This window comes from Myotis daubentonii, chromosome 7, assembly GCF_963259705.1.
Source record: "Myotis daubentonii chromosome 7, mMyoDau2.1, whole genome shotgun sequence".
In the NCBI taxonomy this organism is placed as follows: domain Eukaryota; kingdom Metazoa; phylum Chordata; class Mammalia; order Chiroptera; family Vespertilionidae; genus Myotis; species Myotis daubentonii.
In genome coordinates, this window is record NC_081846.1 from 11,535,779 (window position 1) to 11,556,306 (window position 20,528).

At 41.4% G+C, this 20,528-nt stretch overlaps 1 protein-coding gene across 2 annotated transcripts; it reads left to right on the forward strand.

Moving 5' to 3' along the window:
• Positions 1-10,889: 10,889 nt before the first annotated feature.
• CTLA4 (cytotoxic T-lymphocyte associated protein 4) lies at positions 10,890-17,517 on the forward strand. 2 transcript variants are annotated; one of them, XM_059702454.1, is made up of 4 exons: positions 10,899-11,218; positions 14,147-14,494; positions 14,948-15,057; positions 16,402-17,517. In XM_059702454.1, exons 1-4 carry the CDS (start codon positions 11,110-11,112, stop codon positions 16,504-16,506), a joined length of 672 nt encoding a protein of 223 aa, XP_059558437.1. In that variant the 5' UTR covers positions 10,899-11,109; the 3' UTR covers positions 16,507-17,517. The 2 variants fall into 2 exon arrangements, with proteins under 2 accessions (XP_059558438.1, XP_059558437.1); XM_059702455.1 differs by lacking the exon at positions 14,948-15,057 and having other exon boundaries at positions 10,890-11,218.
• Positions 17,518-20,528: the final 3,011 nt, after the last annotated feature.

Genomic DNA, 20,528 nt, shown 5'->3' on the forward strand with positions numbered 1-20,528 from the left:
CCCCCCCCAGTTTTTCTTTGCTATAGGAGATATTGAAGTCAATGAATATATTTAGATTATACAAATGACATTCACTTATATCAACATTTTATTATGCTAATTAAAAGAAGGCTTGGATCTCTAGAGAGAGCCAGAGGATTTGGAAGTGATTTATTTTCTTAAAAGAAAACAGTGGTTCTAAATGATGAGAAAGGAAATGCATTTACTCAATATTATTATAAACTTGATTACTAGATTTATCTTATAAGTTGGGATAAAGATTTAGTAGCAAAGATTTAATTTTTAAAAATTAGAACTTCCTTTAGCTTTTTAAAAAATGTCATGAGCTAAACATTTCATTTGTTTTTAAACACACATCTGTCTATTTTATCCAAAGGGTAAAATGCAGGGCTATAGTTCAGTGATGCTTCTTGACTTGCTTATATTCTTGGAGGACAGGAAACAAATGTTTCTGATATATTCTACCTGTCAGCATTTCTTAACCAATGTAACAGAAATGGCTGGAACTGGAAAATTTACATGAGGCAAGGACTGCATGTGATCAGTCTGATTGACATAATGTTGAGAAATAATAAGAACATAAGCAGTGGATTCCTCAGCATTTTAAAGGCAATGTCATTGTAGTAACATGGTTCTCATAGGTGAGTGCAGAGCCTGGGCTTTCTACACATGCCACACAAAAACTAAAGACCCTGCGTTTTAGCTACAGTGCATTACTCTTACTGCCTTTAGCAGGCCCTGATGTGACCCTGTAAGTACCATTATTTAGTTTCCTACTCATGAGTGAAGTACTGGCCTAGAGATTTTCTTCTTAAAGCATAATCCATGAAATGAGGCCTGCTAAGGAAAGCTGCTAAATGTAACCTGCTCCTTCTAAATCATATTCTCCTAAAGCGTGCTTGAATAATACAGATCGCTGAGCCTAAGTTTCCTAACATGGCCTCCCTCCATCTCATTTAGTTACTCTACATCTGAGTAACCAGTTAGAAATCTGTTCCTAGGGGAGGGTAGAGCCAAATGATCCATATCTCAGATTCTGGCTCAGTGTGATGTGTGTTCAGAATTGTAGATGGTGAGAGATAACCAGAATCTTTCTCTCTTGCCTCAGCCATTAAGAATATGTTTACCAGTTCATTCTTTTTATATTTGGAAAGAAGTGAATTTGACTATAGATTCTGTCTAGATTACATTTAGAGAAGAGCAAAAAGTATAGTCAATGCATACTGGAAGACCAATGGTATATTTTTTAGGATGATGGATGCCTACTGAATCCATCAGCATGGCCATATGTTTTGTGTGTGTGTGTGTGTGTGTGTGTGTGTGTGTGCTAAAGCACATGTAACATAAAATTTACCACATTAAACATTTAAAGCTGTATAATTCATTGGTATTTAGTACAGTCACTAAGTTGTGCAACCATCAACTCTATCTACTTCAAACACATTTTCTCCATAAGGAATCCCATACCCATCAGCCATTCTCCATTCACTCCTCTTCCCAGTTTGGGCAATTAATGGTCTGCTCTCTGTCTGTGTGGCCTTGCCTATTCTGGATATTTAACATAAATGGAATCATATGACCTTTTGTGTCTTGCTCCTTTCACACAACATGATGTTTTCAATATTCATCCATATTATATCGTGCATTAATACTTCTTACTTTTAATGGCTGAATAACATTCCATCGTATGGATAGAACACATTTTTAAATCCATTCATCAGTTGATAAACACTTGGGTTGTTTCCATCTCTTGGCTGTTGTGATTAGTGCTGCAATGAGACCATAATTTTTTTACTTAAATAAAATCTGATTTACAGATTTGTGTTTGTGGGTACCCAAGACCTACCAAACCCCTTGGTAGTTCTGGGTTTTAAGTTACAAATGAGCAGGCAATTAGAGCCAGAAGCCATGTTAGTTTAACAGATCTTGGGAAGATAATGAATGATGGTAAAAGCAAATAGTGAGAAGAAAATTAAACCTGAGTTAAGGATTTTGGGGCTCTGATCTTGGTTCTGTTCTGCCATCAACATGTGCATGTGATTTTGAGTAGATCATTTCACAGATCGTAGTCTTTGTTTCCCCATCCATAAAGTGGGAGAGCAGCACTCATTAAGTTTCTTCTCGCTCCAGGATTTAATGCTTGCAACATGCTCATCATCTAACACACTTTTCTCCACCACCACCACTGCTACCACTAACACTGCAAAGGAGTAGAGATGCTGCTTTTCTATACTCAGGGTGCGAACATAACAGTTTCTTGTGAACTGGAGGTGTGAAAGGGTCATGGCCTGAAATCACTCAAATGCTGCAGTAGCAGAAGGCCTTGAAATAACAGCTCAAAATACGAAAACAGTGATTGTCTCTGACCAAGAAACTGAAATAAGTGCTTGAGGCTGAGATTACATCAGCCACGAATATCAATGGAGAAATGGGTTCCATCCAATATTTGACATTTTCAATGTCATTCCTTATAGATAGACAGCTAACAACTTTTTGGGGTTGGGTGAGTGGGTTATTCAACAGTAAAGAAAATCTCCAGTTACTCTCCAAGGTTTCCTCTTCTTTACATTAAGGCGAGATAACATTAATGACTTGTGAAGTTTCCTCTTTTGTAAAATGGAGATTGTACTGGGCCATCTCAACTTGTCCTAAAGGGAACCAGGTACACCCTGGTTGTACCATTCAAGTGAGCTGGAGTACATCATAGGTCAAGTAATGGGCTATTTACCCTTCCTTTTCTGTCCATTTTTCTTTGATGATGGTATAAAATCTAAATGTGAAGGACTAAAATCTAAATATGTGACTCTGGAAAAGTCAATTAACCTCAGCATCAGGTTAATTGTAACATAAAGCTGTTACCTCTTTTGAAAACATCTTTTCTTGGCCTTTGATAAACTCACTTACCTGAATTTACTTGTGGCTGGCTGTGTTACAACAGGGGTGAAGGATTAAGCATAAAACACAATCCCACTTTAATTTTTACTTTTAGATATGAGAAACTAGAGAGATTAAGAAATAATCAGAGATGATAATGGCTAAAACCAGAAATATCATAAAAAACTATTATCCATAAACAGAGATGAGATATCCAAAAGAGTTATCATATAAAGTAAGGAGCTTGGCAACGTAGATCATTCTACAAATTGCTTTGTGACCATAGTTGACTTTGTCATTTCTTCATTCAAAAATACTCTTTGTTTTCATCTCTACATTAGTAAAGCTCTGAGAGGTAAGGATTAACCTTCAACTGAAAGGACCTCTGCATTTCATTTCCAGATCAGCAAATAAAACTTGGCTTTCTTGACAACATTTTCCATTTTATACTCCAGCGAGGGGACAATGTAGACTGAAAAGCCAGGAGGAGCCATTTCCCCACTAAGGGATTGGTAGCAAGTCCATAGTTCAAAAGCATTCATTTTTACCTGACTTAATTATATCCATTACAGTTTCCTAGGCACCAAATACTCACCTACCACATTTAAGTGAATTCTTGACCAGCCCATAGTTTCACCCTTTAATGGTAATGAAGCTAAAATTTCTTTCCAGTCACTTTGCATATCATTTCCTTTCTTTTTAACTCTCTTTAAAATGAGATGATTGATAGAACCTTCTTACAGCAATCATTTACTTTGCTAGATGATTTTCTTTTTCCTTTGAAGTCAGTTTGAAAGGAGTTGTACTGTGATGAGCTAATTAGCACAAAAACACAGAGTATATAACCTTAATTAGGCATGATTATAGGCTCAACGTAATGGGATGTCCTGAAACTGCACGCTATGCAAATATTGGACTTTTCATTCTTCCCGTTACATCTGAAACCATCAAGCAAAGGATGTTTTGCAGTAGGTACCATAGTCAATGCCAGGTGCAAATCTTTCAACAAAAGGTTGGTTTTTTTGGGTGTACTAGTTGGGGAAAGGATAATATGAGGGCATTTAGAAAAAAAAAAGCTTTAAAAACTGAACAGTTCTATTAAGCTCAGAATTAACTTTACAAATTCAGAGTTTTATAAATGAGTAAAACAACCCATTTACCCTGCTGAAACCAAATCACATCTGGAATTCTGAAGACACTACACTGTAGGCATCGCTGTGAATTATGCAAATCTTGAGAGATCTTTCAAATCCAGAAACCACTAAGAATACTACAAACCAATTTGGGGTTTACTCAACCTAGTAGGATATAGGAAGATAGTAAGAAAATGAAATCACAGTGAATCCCCTTGCCCTAATTTTAGCCAATTATTTTCACGTACTTTACCATCTTTTAAATTGGAGTAGTAGAAGTAAAAATTGACTTTTCCCTTCCTATTTTGAAATGAAACTATCCAAGAATGTGGTACCCTCAGACATTTGAATATTCGACCACTGAATAATTGAGAGCTCCCAATACATAATTCTTAGATTATGTCTAGAATTGTGATTTTTTAGACTCAATAAGGAGGCAAATATTAAGTTATTGGAGTTACAAAACATATTGAGCTATTTGGGGACACTGACGAGGCATAAATTCAGTAAATGTGTGAGTATTCAAATAGTATCTGATTTTTAGTGTAAGTTACCATCCATTCACTAGAGCAGTGGTTGGCAAACTGCGGCTCAGCAAACCACGACTCATGAGCCACATGTGGCTCTTTGGCCCCTTGAGGGTGGCTCTTCAACAAAATAACGGCTCTTCCCCAAAATACTGACTTCTGCACATGGGCCACGAAGTTTCAATTGCACTGTATGTGCGCGCCCGCATGTGGTATTTTGTGGAAGAGCCACCCTCAAGGGGCCAAAGAGCCACATGTAGCTCGCGAGCCACGGTTTGCCAACCACGGCACTAGAGAGTATAAGAAAAGAAGGGTTTACTAGTATATAATAGTTGAAGTTTGAAATCCATTGTTTTCTCAGTATTCAATATATAAGTTAACATTTTACTGAGAACATACTAGATACAGTTTTCAATATTTTATTGGTATAGTCTCATTGAATCATTACAATAACCCTATAAGATAGTTACCATAATTAGTATATTTTACAGATGAGGAAACTGAGGATAATAGAAGTGCAAAAACCTCATCCCAGACCACACATTTAGTAAGCTGTAGAGCCAGGACTTGAACTCATGCCTGTCTGACTCCAGTAATGCTATTATTCACTGTGCTGGGCTCATTATTGCCTCTCTGTCTTCTCATTGAATCCTCACTTACCAACACTTTCACTAGAGCTGGAAATGAGATGCAAGAGAAATAAAAAGAATTGAGACCTAAATAGAAATGCAGAAATTCTCCATCACCTGTAATATACAAAGGAGGTCCTACTTAAATGCTATGTGAGAGGTAAGGGTGTGAGTGCCATGGAAATAGAATTTGAAATAGGGGAGACAGAATTCCACATGGCTGGCTATAATACATCCATATGCTACAACATGTTATTGCACTTATGGCCACAGGGAAAAAAAATAAGTACTGCATGGGAATGAGACCAGGATTTAAATTTGTTTTTTGCCACTTACCAGCTGTAGGACTGGATCAATCAAAAACCTACAGGCCCTGACTGGTTTGGCTCAGTGGATAGAGCGTCGGCCTGTGGACTGAAGAGTCCCGGGTTAGATTCCAGTCAAGGGCATGTACCTTGGTTGCAGGCACATCCCCAGTAGGGGGTGTGCAGGAGGCAGCTGATCGATGTTTCTCTCTCATCGATGTTTCTAACTCTCTATCCTTCTCCCTTCCTCTCTGTAAAAAATCAATAAAATATATTAAACAACAACAACAACAACAACAACAAAACCCCTACAGGACACATGTGGTTCAAATAAGATACTCAGTGAAAGGACTACATTTTGAGAGGCTTAAAGAGGATAAGGGGCAGAGGATGTTAATACACTCAGGTTCTATCAACAGTGGGAAATAATACCATTCTGAGAAATCAAAGAATCAGGGGAAGAAATAGTGAGAACTAATATCATAGAAAGAGGTTCGAGGCCACCCAACAAGAGCTATCATTGAGCAGAGCTACTGTTACTGCCAGAGACAGCCCCCTGAATCTGGGAGAGAGCAGGGAAGAAATACCCTGACCTCCATTCTCATGCCCTCTGATCTGTTGGTGCCTCCCATCAGCTGATCTCTCCCAAAGGCCAACCTGCCAGGGAACCCAATTTTCCATGAGGGTCTGTCTCCCACGAATGTGAGGAAGGGGAATGAAGAATAACTCTGAGCAAGCCACTTCCTCTCTGTAAATTTCAGTGTGTTTATTGATGCCTACCATACTAATAGTGACTTTATAATTTTTACTTTCCACTTTCTATTCGAAAAACCTCAATCTTACAAAGAATTTATAAGAATAGTACCATGAACACACAGATATACTCTTCACCTAGATCCACCAGTTGTTAACATTATGTTACTGTTTCCCTTTCTCTACTAACACAAACATACTCACATATTTTTGTTGAACCATTTGAGAGTTATTTGCCAGCATCTTGAGACTTTATTTCTAATACTTAAATAAATATCACCTAAAACCAAGAATGTTTCCTTGCATCACCCCAATACAATGATCACACTCAGCAAATTTAACATTAATACAATGCTATTATCAAATATAGTATAATTCAAATTTCCCCAAGTGTCTCAATATAATGTACTTTTTTTGATTTTTAAAAAATTATTTTATTGCTTAAAGTATTACAAAGAATATTACATATGTCTCCTTTTTTTTTCTCCCTTTAACAATCCCCTGGCCTCCCCTACCCCCCAGTGTCTTATGTCTATTGGTTATGCTTATATGCATGCATACAAGTCCTTTGGTTGATCTCTACCCTCCCCCCTCCTGCCCCCCAACCCTCCCCGGCCTTCCCTCTGTAGTTTGACAGTCTGTTCGAGGCTGCTTTGCCTCTGTATCTATTTTTGTTCATAAGTTTATAATGGTCTTTATTATCTATAAATGAGTGAGATCATGTGGTATTTTTCCTTCATTGACTGGCTTGTTTCACTTAGCATAATGCTCTCCAGTTCCATCCATGCCATTGCAAATGGTAAGAGTTCCTTCTTTTTTACAGCAGCATAGTATTCCATTGTGTAGATGTACCACAGTTTTCTAATCCATTCATCTACAGATGGGCACTTAGGCTGTTTCCAGATCTTAGCTATGGTGAATTGTGCTGCTATGAACATAGGGGTGCATATATCCTTTCTGATTGGTGTTTCTGTTTTCTTGGGATATATTCCTAGAAGTGGGATCATGGGGTCAAATGGGAGTTCCATTTTTAGTTTTTTTGAGGAAATAATGTACTTTTTAGTTGTTTCATTTTTTTCAATCAAGAATCACACATCAGATTTTATTTTGTGTGTTCTTAACCTCCTTTAAACTAAAATAGTTTTTAAAGGTTTTTTTTTTCTTTTTAATCTTTTATAAAATTAACATTTTTGAGGAACCAAAGTCCAATTCTGGTGGTCAGTTTTTCTGCAGAAAGATCCCAATGTGGATGTGTCCAATTGTTCTTCATGATTAGATCTAGTTTGAACAGTGCTGGCAATCACACTGCAGAGGTGCGGTGTCCTCTTCGGTGCTTTGTGTCTGGAGGCACATCCTGTCAGAATGTCCCATCATGGGTGATCTTTGCTTTGATTGCTAGGTTAAGGCAGTAGTTTCTATATTTTTAAAAAATATATTTTATTGATTTCAGTGAAGAAAAGAGAGGGAGAGAGAGACAAAAACATTCATGATGGGAGAGAATCATTGATTGGCTGCCTCCTGCATGCCCAGTAGCTGCTAGATCTATCCTTTATTTTCCCCCCCTTTGTAATTATCAAGTAGTCTATGGGATAAGATATGTGAATATACATTTTTTCACCAACATTCTTTCACCCAGTGGTTTTCACAACCATTGAATTTTCTTGCTGTGGCAGATATCCTATATAATAAAAGGTCAGCACAACCAGAATGACCAATCGACCAATTGCTATGAGGTGCATTGACCACCTCTCGTTTCTTCCCCCTAGCCTGCAGGCTCTGATTGCTGGATGGTCAATGGGGAACCATGGGGGAACCAGGGTGGGTGGCGGTGGGGTGGGACTGGGGATTGGCAAGCAGGTGGAAAGTGGCCCTGATTGCAGGCTAGGCCTAGGGACCCTACCCGTGCACAATTTCATGCCCTGGGCCTCTAGTAGCTTCATAAAAGTATAATTGGGGGACACTGTAAGACTTCTTTGAAAGTTCCTATTACAACCCTTATCTCTTATTATGTTAAATGTTTTCATCCATTTGTCTCTTCATTTAACAAACATTTATAGAGTGCCTTGGCCTTCTGAAGTTTTTCATCAGTTGCTTCATTGTTGCCTACATTAGTCAGTGCCTCTGGATTGGATCTTTATCCTGTGTTCCAGATCCATATTGGCAATTGCTTTTATATCTATCCATCTCATCATCTATGGATACCTTAAACTCAAATGCTCAAATTGTACTCATCATATTCAATATATTCTTCTTATGTTTTCTATTCCAGTAAATTGCACCTCTGTTTCCTCAGTGACTGAAATAAAAAGGACTCCTATTTATTGAGTGGCCAGCTGCCAAAGTAGGTCTTTTATGCATGTTACAGGCATTATATCATTGAATCCTTGCAAGGACCTTGAGAAGTAGGCACCACTTTCTGGAGGACATTGGGCTCTCAGCCCCAGATCAACAGCTAGCAAGTTTTTGTGCTGGGATTTAAATTTACTTCTCTTTGACTTTAAAGTCTTTGCTTCAGTGGGGGATTGGCTAAGTCTCTTTAAAGCTCAGTGCCTTGGTTTATAAATTGAGAAAAACAATAATCCCTACCTTGTAGTATTTGGGATTTGAATGAGATTAAACTTGACAAACAGTAGAACAATTCTTGGCAGCACCACATTACCTCCTAAGCCATAAATCTCATGCCATCCTAAACTTCTCCATCCACTCACTGCTTGTGGATTCATCTCCTTAGGGACCTTTCACAACCACTATCATTGCCTTAGTTTAGACCAGGAGTTGGTAAATCATGGCCCATGGGCCACACCCAGCATCTACCTGTTTTAGTAAATTATGTGTTTGTTTTGTAAGTTGAGATATAATTCACATTGCAAATAATATTTTATTGGAACACAACTGTATTCATTCATTTGCATATTTTCTGTGGCTGCCTTCACCCTACACAAGCAGAGTTAAGTAATGGGAACAGCAATCGTAGGGCCTGCAAGCCTAATGTATTTACTGTCTGGCTTTTTACAGGAAAAGTTTGCCAATTCCTGGGGTATTGCAATAGTCTCCTCCCCCGTTTTCCTGGTTATATCTTATACCTCCCTGAACCCATCCTCCCCATTCCTCTTCCTGTGTGAGGTGAAATTTCTCAAAAATGTGAATTCAGTCATGCCAATTTGCTCCTTAAGGTGCATTGGCTCTCACTCCTAAAAACATCAGCTTCCGTCTGTGGCTGATCCCCGCATTGGCCTTGTCCTCTGGCCTTACTGAATACTTTATGCTCTTTCCAGCCTTGGCACATGCTGCTGTTCTTTTTGTCTGAAAACCCACCTCTTGCCTTTGTCCTCAGTAATAAGCTCAGGCTTTACTTTCTCCAAGAAGCGTTTTCTGGCTTCCACAGGCCAAACCAATGGCTCCTCTACAGCTTGTGCAATACCTCAAATCCAGCATTGATCCACTCTCTCCCGACCCTGGGGTTAGCTGTCTGTCCCTGTCGCTGCGGCGAGTTTCTCTCAAGGGCAGGAGCATACATTTTTCACTTTTGTATCTCCAGTGTCCAGTCTGGGATCCAGCCCTTAGTACGTGCCCATTAGGTTGCTATTGCCTGCTGGCATTTCAGCTGGGATTTGAGGGCTTAAGATGCTAGGGGAGGACAGCAAAAAGGCAGGTCAGGGGAGGAGCTGACACCTTAGCTAACTCCTAGAGGATGGGAAGGAGGATAAACAAGATAAAGGGGAAAAAAAAGGCAGCGATGAGGCGTGTTGGAGACAAGCAGAAGAAGGAGACGTGAGGGAATGCTGGGAGACAGGGTGAAAAAGCAGGCATTCGATGCCTGCGTACTCTAGAGCCCCCTCTGCTGTGAGGAGGTGTGCGCACAGTGGGGAACGTGAAGGGCTGGGGCAGGCAACACCACATTCCACGTTGTTGTCACTGTCTGTTTGCCTGCCAGCCTTCTACGAGTCTCTTAAAGCACTGACTCTGTTTTTATCTTGTCATTATTCAATCCTCGGTGTACACACTTTCTGGAATAGCATGGATGTTCAATAACTATTTCTTTCACCGTTGACATTTGTGACAGCGCCCCAGTTTTAAGGAAGGGTCCTCAGGGCTCAGTATTTATTCTCTTAGAAGATGAACATGTGTCCTATCTAATAAATTGGAGAACTTGGACTTTTTCTGGACCTTCTCCAACTCTAGTTCCTCTTGGTTGAGTGAAGGCTTTCCAGGGCACCTGAGTTCTTTCCTAATCTGTAAAACCAGAGGCAGAGCAGTTTATTTTTTATTTTTGGTGATTTTTGTATTTTCTCTCAAAGAAATGCTAAATGGAGCTTGGAGAAATGGAAACTCCTAGCTGTAAAGCCAGGGATGGTGCCTCCCAGGTAGGATGCAGAGCTTTTCTTGATGATGTCTCCAGGCTAACTCTGCCCTTAGCTTAAGGGCGGGCAGCATGGCAGTTTCGAGGTGTCACTGAAATGTGCTGGATGCTAACAGATGCCTAGACAATTGGATACCATTGGGATCCAGGGGAACGCCTGCACTCCAGGAAATTTTCCAAGTCTCCACTGAGTTATCCTCAAAGCGAAGAAAAAGCTTCAGTTTCAAAGTGAGTGCATTTTTCCATCCATCGATTGGCTTGTTTTGTTCAGTTTTACTTTGAGTGTTTGAGGTTATGTTTCGACGTAACAGCTAAACCCACGGCTTCCTTTCTCGTAAAACCAAAACAAAAAGCCTTCTTTTATTCAGATGCCCTCTGCCTGTACTGAATGGGGAAGACTTCTACCTCAGTACGAGCCCGCTATATAAAGTCCGTGATTCTGTGTGGGTTCAAACACATTTCAAAGCTTCGGGATCTTGAAAGGTTTCGCTGAGCTTCCTGAAGCCCGAGCTCCGCTCCCGCAGCGCCATGGCCGGCTCCGGATTCCAGAGGCGCGGGGCTCCCGGCCACCTGCCTCGCAGGACCTGGCCCTGCACCGCGCTCTTCTCTCTGCTTTTCATCCCTGTCTTCTCCAAAGGTGAGTGAACACGAAGGTGGAGGAGGTGTTTCTCCCACCCGGGTTTCAATTCTTTCAGCAGTCACGGGCAGTGATTTCTAGCAAAGCCAGAAGCCACAGGTACCACGGAGCCTCCAGGCTGGGGTAGCTCTGTGTCCTCCGAGCTGGGGAGGGCACAGCGGGCAGCAGCGCAGACGCACAGGTGCAGCTGGTGGGTCGCAGAGCCAGGCACCGAGGAGAGGGCGAAGAAGTACCTCTGAGTTGGGGTTTCAGGCACTTCGGTAAGGCTGCAGGCAAATACTGTAAAGTTAATGAAGCGATTTAAGAGAGAAAAGATAGCCGCAGTCCTGAACACATCTGAGCCTGGAATCAGGACAAGCTCAGGATTTTTCTTAAAACACACACACACACACACACACACACACACACACACACACACACACACACACACCACTAACTGGAGAAAATCATGGAAAGTTTCTTCCCTGCCCGACTCAAGGTCTTAAGGTCCTCAAATTCAATTTTATAAACCAATTAGCCAGCTTGTTTAAAATTTAAGCCTTACTTTTATTCAGGATTTTAAGGTCCTCTGAATCAACTCTGTAAACTATTTAGCTAATTTAAGAAGGAAAGCAGCTTGAAATTGTAAAACAGAGAAAGGAAGCAAGCCATCAGTCCTGCATAAAACACTTAAGAACTACCTGAGCTACCTGTGGAATTCCGAAGCAGACTCTCCAGTTTTCAGATGAAATAAAGCTCATTAGAGGCTGAAACCAGGTTTTTTACCTGGTGTAGAATGATGAGCATCCCCACTGAATTTCCATCTTATCTCTCGCTAGACCTTCTTGCGAAGAAACCATGAGTTTGTATACAGTGTAGTCAAAGATGTTTAACGATTTAATTTTTACTGAATTAGAAATACTCAGATGCCTTTTATTATTTCACATTAAAGATTAAATACCCTTAGAAATATTCAAATTTCCCTTTTAGGGCATTTATCTCAAACTGTAACTGAAATCTTCCCATGGTGGACACTGGGAAATTGAATGTGACCAGACTTAGTGGTGATCATTGGGAGCTTGCCTGGGGTGGTCTTCTTTAGGCTTAGAGCCAACTCAATAATGATTATTGAGTGTCCATTTGGGCAGGATGTAATGGCTGCTCTCAGGCATAAGCTGGAGGAGGTGTTATTAGTGCACAAAAAAGTTTAATGCAAGGCAGAACTTAATTTCTGTAATCAAGTTACAGCCCTGCAGAGGGTGTTCAGAGGGCATCTCTGACAGATGAAGATGAGGGCTGAGGAAGGAGACTACTTTCTAATCAAGGCTGCTGGATTAACTATGGCAATGGCGGCTGCTATACTGCTGTCTCTTCTGAGGACGGATGTTGTCCGGTACAAGTTCCAGTACAAGACTAGCACCTTCGATATAGAGTAATGTATACACGGGAAGAGGTATCCTGGAATCTCAGACTGGAATGATAGGTTGGGATTAGATCATGAAGGCTATTTACATTATTTGTTTTTGCAGTGTTATGCAAGCATCAAAAAGTTTGGACAGAACGCTGGCCAGTGCGGCTCAGTTAGTTGGGAATTGTTCCATGCATGCACTGATGGGTTGCTGCTTCAATTCCCAGTCAGGGCACATGCCCGGGTTGAGAGATCCCCAGTAAGAGGTGTGCAGGAGGCAGCTGATCGATGTTTTGCTCTCTCTCCCTCTCCCTTCCTCTCTCTCTTTCAAAAAATAAAAACACCAATAAAAAAATCTTTTAAAAAAGTTTGAACAGAATGAGTGACATGATGGTTCAATCCAAGTTTTGGATGTCACTTGTATGATTGTCCGGAGGGCTGGCCTCTCTTATCCTGTAGAAACCAGAGAGAAAAAGAGCAGAGCACCCTGTGAGGATGCTCAAGTGAGGAGAGAGGGAGGCGGAAGATGTGGTGGCAGTGGCAGGGAAAGCCCACAGAAGTTAACAGCAGGGATGCCTCAGCCTGGAGAGGAAACGACCTGGTGCCCTCTTGCTCTGTGGCTTTCTTCATCTAGCAGCATCCCTCATTCTATGATAATAATGTCAGGGAAGGGGGTGGCCGATACAGTGAGCCAACGTGCAGCTACTCATGGGTAATAGAGGTATAGGGCCAGGAAAATGTAGGCAAAAGTTTTTGAGGGATGCTTAAAGATATAAGGCAATATTCTCTACTTCAGCCTCCAAAATTTTCTCTAGTACTCTGAACTATATTTCCTCTACTTGAATTATAATCTTAGAATACCAGAGTTGGAAGGCACCCTGATACTATCTAACCATTCCCCTTTTCCTACATGTGAGGGAAAGTGAAGTCCATAGGGAGGCATAACAAATTATATATTTCATGGAAGAGCCAGGTCTTCTGTTTGTCACATCCATGTTCTTTCTGGCACAACCAACTGCCTTAAAAAACTATTTCCCAATAAGAAACACCCTTTAAAAATACATATTTTTATTGATTTCAGAGAGGAAGGGAAAGGGAGAGAGAGAAAAAAACACCAATGACGAGGGAAAATCATTGACCGGCTGCCTCTTACATGCCCCACACTGGGGATCGAGCTTGCAACCCAGGCATGTGCCCTTGACTGGAATGGGACCCTTCAGTCCCCGGGCCAACATAGGTACCCTGTCAGTCCTCAGTCCTCTATGCACTGAGCCAAACCAGCCAGGGCCAATTAGAAACACCTTTGTGGAGAGTAGCTGGAAGATAGCTGAGAGATAGAGGGAAAGGTGGCGGGACTGGGGGTGGGGGAGAGTTGGAAAAGGGAAGGGATAGCGGGTGGTGATGGGCTGGTTTAAGGAGAAGAGAATAACTGAAAGCTAACGGGAGGGTGCCTATCAAAGATAAATCTTCTCTGGCTTTTACCTGGGCCTGGTGGTGGGTGAACATGGGTTCACAGAGTTCCTTTGGGTTTTCCATGTTAGGGATGCACGTGACCCAGCCTGCAGTGGTGCTGGCCAGCAGCCGGGGTGTAGCCAGCTTTGTGTGTGAGTATGGATCTTCCGGAAAAGCCGACGAGGTCCGGGTGACAGTGCTGCGGAAGGTGGGCAGCGAGATGACTGAAGTCTGCGCCACAACGTACATGGTGGAGAAGGAGTTGACCTTCCTAGATGATTCCACCTGCATTGGCTCTTCCAGTGGAAACAAAGTGAACCTCACCATCCAGGGGCTGACGGCCATGGACACGGGCCTCTACATCTGCAAGGTGGAGCTCATGTACCCACCTCCCTACTATGTGGGCCTGGGCAATGGAACCCAGATTTATGTCATTGGTGAGCAAAGCCATATCACTGCCCTAACACCTTTTGCACTTCTGTCTTCTTTGCATGAAAATAGATTCGCTCCTTAATGTCAGCTGGTTCATGTATAGGATTGTGAAAATTCTCTTTAAGACTTCTCTGGCATACTACCTGGTAGCCTTTTTGATAGTATGGGTGGCAACTCGAACAGCATTCTGATTATAAAATAAAATGGGCTGGAGAAGGTCTTCTTTCCATTGGCATGTTGGGACACTCACTCTGAAATGATAACTATCTTTCAGTTTTCTCTTATGCCTTTGATATGCCACTCATGGGTCAGTAGCCCCGAGTAGTTGGATTTAATCTACAGGTAGCAATATTATTAAGGTCTAGAAGCTCAAATTTCTTCAGTTTTTTATCAATGGAAGTAAGGCCCTAATGTTTAAAGAGTTGCTCAGGGAGGCTCTGCTTTGTTTTCTGTTGCAGATCCAGAACCATGCCCGGATTCCGATTTCCTCCTCTGGATCCTTGCAGCAGTTAGTTCGGGGTTATTTTTTTACAGTTTCCTCATCACAGCTGTTTCTTTGAGCAAAATGGTGAGTGTGATGCTGACAACGCACCAATTTGGATGGGGATACCTTTAGTGATAGCAACTGACCAGATGACGCTTTTCGTTTTCTTGAGATGAAGCAATAGGTGAGGAAGGCGAAGGACAGTGGTAAAGAGCACGCTAGAACCCGAGGCATTGGCCTTTGAGGTTTCAGGATGACTAATATTTTAGATGAGTGCATTTGACATCGAATGTTTGTGTGCTTCTGAAGAAGGTTTCAGTTTGAGTAACCTTTTGAACAACATGGGGCAGTTGTTTTGCTCTTTATCTTCATGACAATGTGCTTTGGTGAATAACCCTGAAACACAAGATTAAGTTGAGCAAAACGCTGCTAGAGAAGGCCATCCATCTGGATGAATTTCACTCTCTCCCTTAATGTCCCTCTACCTCACCAGGAAGCCATCTCTCTGTGAACCCAACTGTGCCTTCTTGGTCCACACGGTAGCTGTCCACATAACACCTCTCTAGGGCGCTCTGTTTCCCAGTCAGCTTAACTGGGAAACTTTGGGAAGTCTTGACCTCCCTTCCAGCCCAGCAAAAGTGAACCCAATTTTTTTATTTACTACAATTTGTTGGTAGAAGAGAAGAAGGTATGGAATCTGGCCCCCTATCAGGATTTCTTTCCGACAGTCATTTTCAGCCACCTCTGCCTAAGGCTGGCTTTGTCACAAACTTCTCCCTCTCTTTCCTCCCTACTCCCTCTCTCCCTCCCTCCACCATTCTCTTTCTCTCCCTGCCTTCTTCTCTCCCTGCTTTCCCTTCCTTCCCCTCCCCTTTCTCTCTCTCCTAAAATCCTCCCTCAATCTCTTCTGTTGCGGTAGTTTCTTCCTACCTCATTTGCTACAAATCACCTCACAGAATAGTCTTCTGGACCTGGAGCTTAATTTACTAGATGATAAAAACTGGGAACTGATGCGGACAGAAAGAAAGTAATAAAAAGTAGATGAGGACGAGAAATGAGAAATACAGCTCTCAAACAGAATCACTAAAGTTCATTATCTTATCAAACTCGTCCCCCCACAGACAACATCCAGTCACTTACCATACGCATTTGGGGTGTTTTTTTCCTGAGGCTTTCTCAAAATCTTTTTCTTCTATCTTTCAGTCAGGGAAAAGTAATTGCTATTTTGCATTCATAGCACAGAGTTATTTATCTAAACTGAACTTTAATGGCTCAATCAAGAAAATCTCCTGCGGCTAATAATTCTGTATGCTGTGAACATTCATTTTCCAACAGGGGAGGGACCCGATAGTTGCGGAGTCCTACTATGGTGAGAAGTGACTTCTGTATTCCTCAAGAATAACTACTGTTTCTTGTTGTGTTTGGCAGCTAAAGAAAAGAAGTCCTCTTACTACAGGGGTCTATGTGAAAATGCCCCCCACCGAGCCAGAATGTGAAAAGCAATTTCAGCCGTATTTTATTCCCATCAACTGAGAGACCATTATGAAGAAGGAAGACCATTTTCTGATTTCTAGGAGCTGAGGCAATTCCACCTTTTTGCTATCCAGTTATTTTCATTGATTTGTGTCCTTTGGGGGGATTCATCTCTCTTTAATGTAAAGCTGGATGCAGAACCCAAATTAGGTAAACTACAATTTAAAGCAAAGGAGCAGAAAACAGAGCCAGGATGTTTCTGTCACATCAGATCCAATTTTAGTAAAAGCATCACTTGGGAGCAATATGCGGATGCAGCATTATGATGTGGAATCAAGGAAGTAAGTTAAGGGATGGTACAGTCCTGGGAAAGCAAAGGATTTCCATGTGAGACGTGTCTAGCTGAAATGATGTTTTCAAGTTAAGTTTTTATGCTGTGGTATTTTTCCTAGCGAGTGTATAATTAAATGAATAGTTTAAGAATGCTCACATGGCTATATTTGAGCCGGTGATTCCAAGGGTTGTATTGTACCAATATGTATTTTTTATATGATAGTAATGTGCATGGGGGCCACACGTGCTTTTGTGTACTTGCTGATAGTTTGAATATAAACACTATATGGCAGTGTCTTCCCACCGTGAGTTCAGGGGAAGCTTGGTGAAGGGGCTCAGGACACTAATACACCAGATAGAATGTAAGATCACCTTCTAACTAGCCTGGAAACTGGATACGGTCATAGCAGATTCTTGCGGACATGTTGGGCTAAATTGGTGTTGACATGTGCTTTGGGCTTTTATGCCAGCTCCTTTTAATGGTTTTCAAGTGATAGAACACCACTGTTGAGAAAATGGCCCATTCTGGGAGTCGTATGGGTGTGAGCTTCAAGGGAGCTCCAGTTATACACACGGTGAATGCCATGGACAGAACAAAGAAGCAGGTAGCAGAACGGGGTGCATTAAGGGTTCTGAAAACTAACACTGTTGGTGTTTTTTAACTCAATATTTTCCATGAAAATGCAACAACATGTATAATATTTTTAATTAAATAAAATCTGTGGTGGTCACTTTTCAGAGTTCTTATTTTCCTTGTAATTTGAGTATTGTGTTTGAATTTGCTTTTGATTGATTCATTCAGCAGTAGGTGGGGTCTCCAATATTAGAAATACTGGGAACAAAATGAAAAAAAATCCCACAGGGCAAATGCTTCATGAGTTAGCTATCTACCAGCCAATTACCTGTAAGCCATTCTTGGAAGAATTCAGCCACTGTGCTTTTGATTTCTTCACAACTATTTGAGATATTAAGTGGGCTACCACAGGTATAGCAGTTCTTGATAAATCACACTGCACTCTCTTTAGCACAGGGTTTTCACCTCTTCTTTCTTATCCACAGCTTTCTTAACTCTACTGGGTCACCCATTACAGTTGTCGTGGCAACTCCAGGGTTGTGAACCATGCCGCTTGCAGCCACTTTGATCTGCTTCCATGACAAACAGAACTTTTCCTTGAAGCTTCCCAATGAACTATTTCACAAATGTGGGGAAAACATACCTGTGATACTATCAGCTAGCAGGCCTGGCCCACTGAGCCTTCTGTGATTCTTGGTTAACCAATTGTGGCCTCAGCCTGCTTGGTTTCCACACAAGGTTTCTCATTCTTGACCTCCACATCCTGTTTTTGTCTTGTGAAATGTTTCTCAGTGTGGCCAGGGACCACCAGTAACTGAATGAACTTGCTGAAAATGATGATTCAAGTGCTTAACTTCAGACGTACTGAATCAGAAACTTGGGCAATGGAGCCAGGAATTTGAGAATCACTGCTTAGGCATCTCTTTCCTCTCTCTCTCTCCAACAAGTGCTAACAAACAAATGAGACAGCACATAGTGGGTATTCCGTACATTCCATAAAGATTGTTAAATAAAAATGAATAGGTTTTTCAACATATGGTAATAGCAGTTACCTAGAATGAGCTCCTACTCTGTTGAGGTTAACTCTTGCTCTCTTGGCTTTTGGTTGGAAGCCATAAAGAAACACACAATTTTGGAGCCCCCAGTAGGTACTATGATATCATTTCTATTCCTCCAAATGTCTTTACAGAGATCATTCTTTTTCATAGTTGATGGCCAATCTAAATGACAGAGAGGGCCTCTCAGGTATTTTTCAGACACCATTAGATGATGGACTATTTACTTAAGCTTAGTATCTCCTATACCATTACTTGAAATTCTACTATTAGCTATTCATTGAGTTAAGCATTATCCTCTTCATTCAGTCTCAAAAAAGTAAAGTACTCTTTAGCTCAAAAATTTTCCCTATGGAAGAAGAAATGGGCAAGAAAGAGTATGTCCTGAGATTCCACTGAAAGAGGAGAAAGAAAATATGGGGTGAGGGCATCTGGTCACTAGATGAAAGCCCCTTCTAATTCCTAGTTTGTTTAAAAGGGTAGATTAAAAGTCCTTTGCCTGCAATACTCAGAAATTCATTGTCCCCCCCCCCAAATCAGAGGACCAACTGTTTCATGGCATTCCAACCTTCATCACTATCTCCATGTCTGTGATCAGGATCCTGCAAAGACCCAACGATTCTGCTCGTCTACCTGGGGCTTGGTCTACGATGGGGGTGGGGGGGTGGAGTCTGGGCACTATAACGTTTCTCACTGGAACTGTTGGTCCCAGGTAGGAATGTGGATGACAAGGAAAGCAGGATAGAGTTACCTGGGTCAGCCCCAACTCCTATCAGTTCCCAGCATATACCTCTGCTCATCTTCCTTTATCTTCCAACATGGTACTCTCATTTCTGCTACTTCTTGTTTCCACATATTTTACCCCCAAATATCTTTACCTCTCATTTTTACACCTACTTGGACTCGTCTCAGATGCTGCCTCCTCCATCATATTTGCTGGTATGTCAAGCCCACGTGGATTTCTCCCCTTCTGTATTGCAACTATATTTGGTTTCATCTCTAATTTCAAATGTGCAGGGTAAACTTCTCCAAAATAGGAATCATTACAGCTTTAGGCACACAATAGATGCTCAAATACATTTCCTGGAGAATTGGGGAGCTAGGATATCTGGGATTATGGGAAGGACAACTGTCTTTTTTTTTCCTTTTTTTCAGAACATGGCTGTGTTTTCTTAGGTGGCTTCAGCCTAATATCTTCTCCCTTTTCCCGTTGACCAGCAGAACTAAGTGCAGGTCAATCTATCTCGTGGCTTAAACCTTTAAGACTCTGGAATGTGACCTCCAGCTGGCTGCCCTGTCCCCACATTCTACTTTTATCTCAATCCAGAATCCAGTTTCTTCCAATCTTGAGTGTGTGTGTGTGTGTGTGTGTGTGTGTGTGTGAAGGCAAAAATGCTCATTTTTACTCTCTCTGTCTCTTTTGAACTGTGGGGTTATTACTAAAACTGACTATATTTTTATATCAAGTCTGAACCTTCTCTGTCTCTTTTGAACTGTGGGGTTATTACTAAAACTGACTATATTTTTATATCAAGTCTGAACCTTCTCCCATCTCCACAGTTGCCACACACTTAATTTACTTGGAATTGAACTTGCAAAATGTTGCTGTGACCGTGCTGTTAATTGCAGCAAAGCCAGTTAAGAAGTTGGAGAGTTTACAAATTTAAGTTATTCTTTTGGGAGGTCTCTAAGCAAAGCAGAAAATATGACTTTCCATGGAAAGTTATTTCTATTGCTTCACTTCTTTTTGGCACCTGGTTAGAGCCATGACTTGGGTGTCTTAATGGCTTTGTTTTATTTTATATAAAAGAGATTTATTCAGATGCCTTGACCAGGGAGAATGGTGGACACCCATCACAAAGACCATCCTCCTACTCCCCCCCCCCCCCCCCGCCTTTCCTGCTCACCTGTGGTTCTTATAAGGATAGAAAGGGGATGGCTGTTTTTCCTATTCAAGTATCTTATTAACTTTTGTCATACTAGGGCCTTGTCCATTCATCTTTGTAGCTTTTGGCACACTTGGTATAAGAACCTTTCCTTGAACATCTTGACCAATTGGGGAGACTCCCCAGGGCTCCCTGACTGTCCATGGTAGGACCTGCCATCAGGAAGTCTGGAGA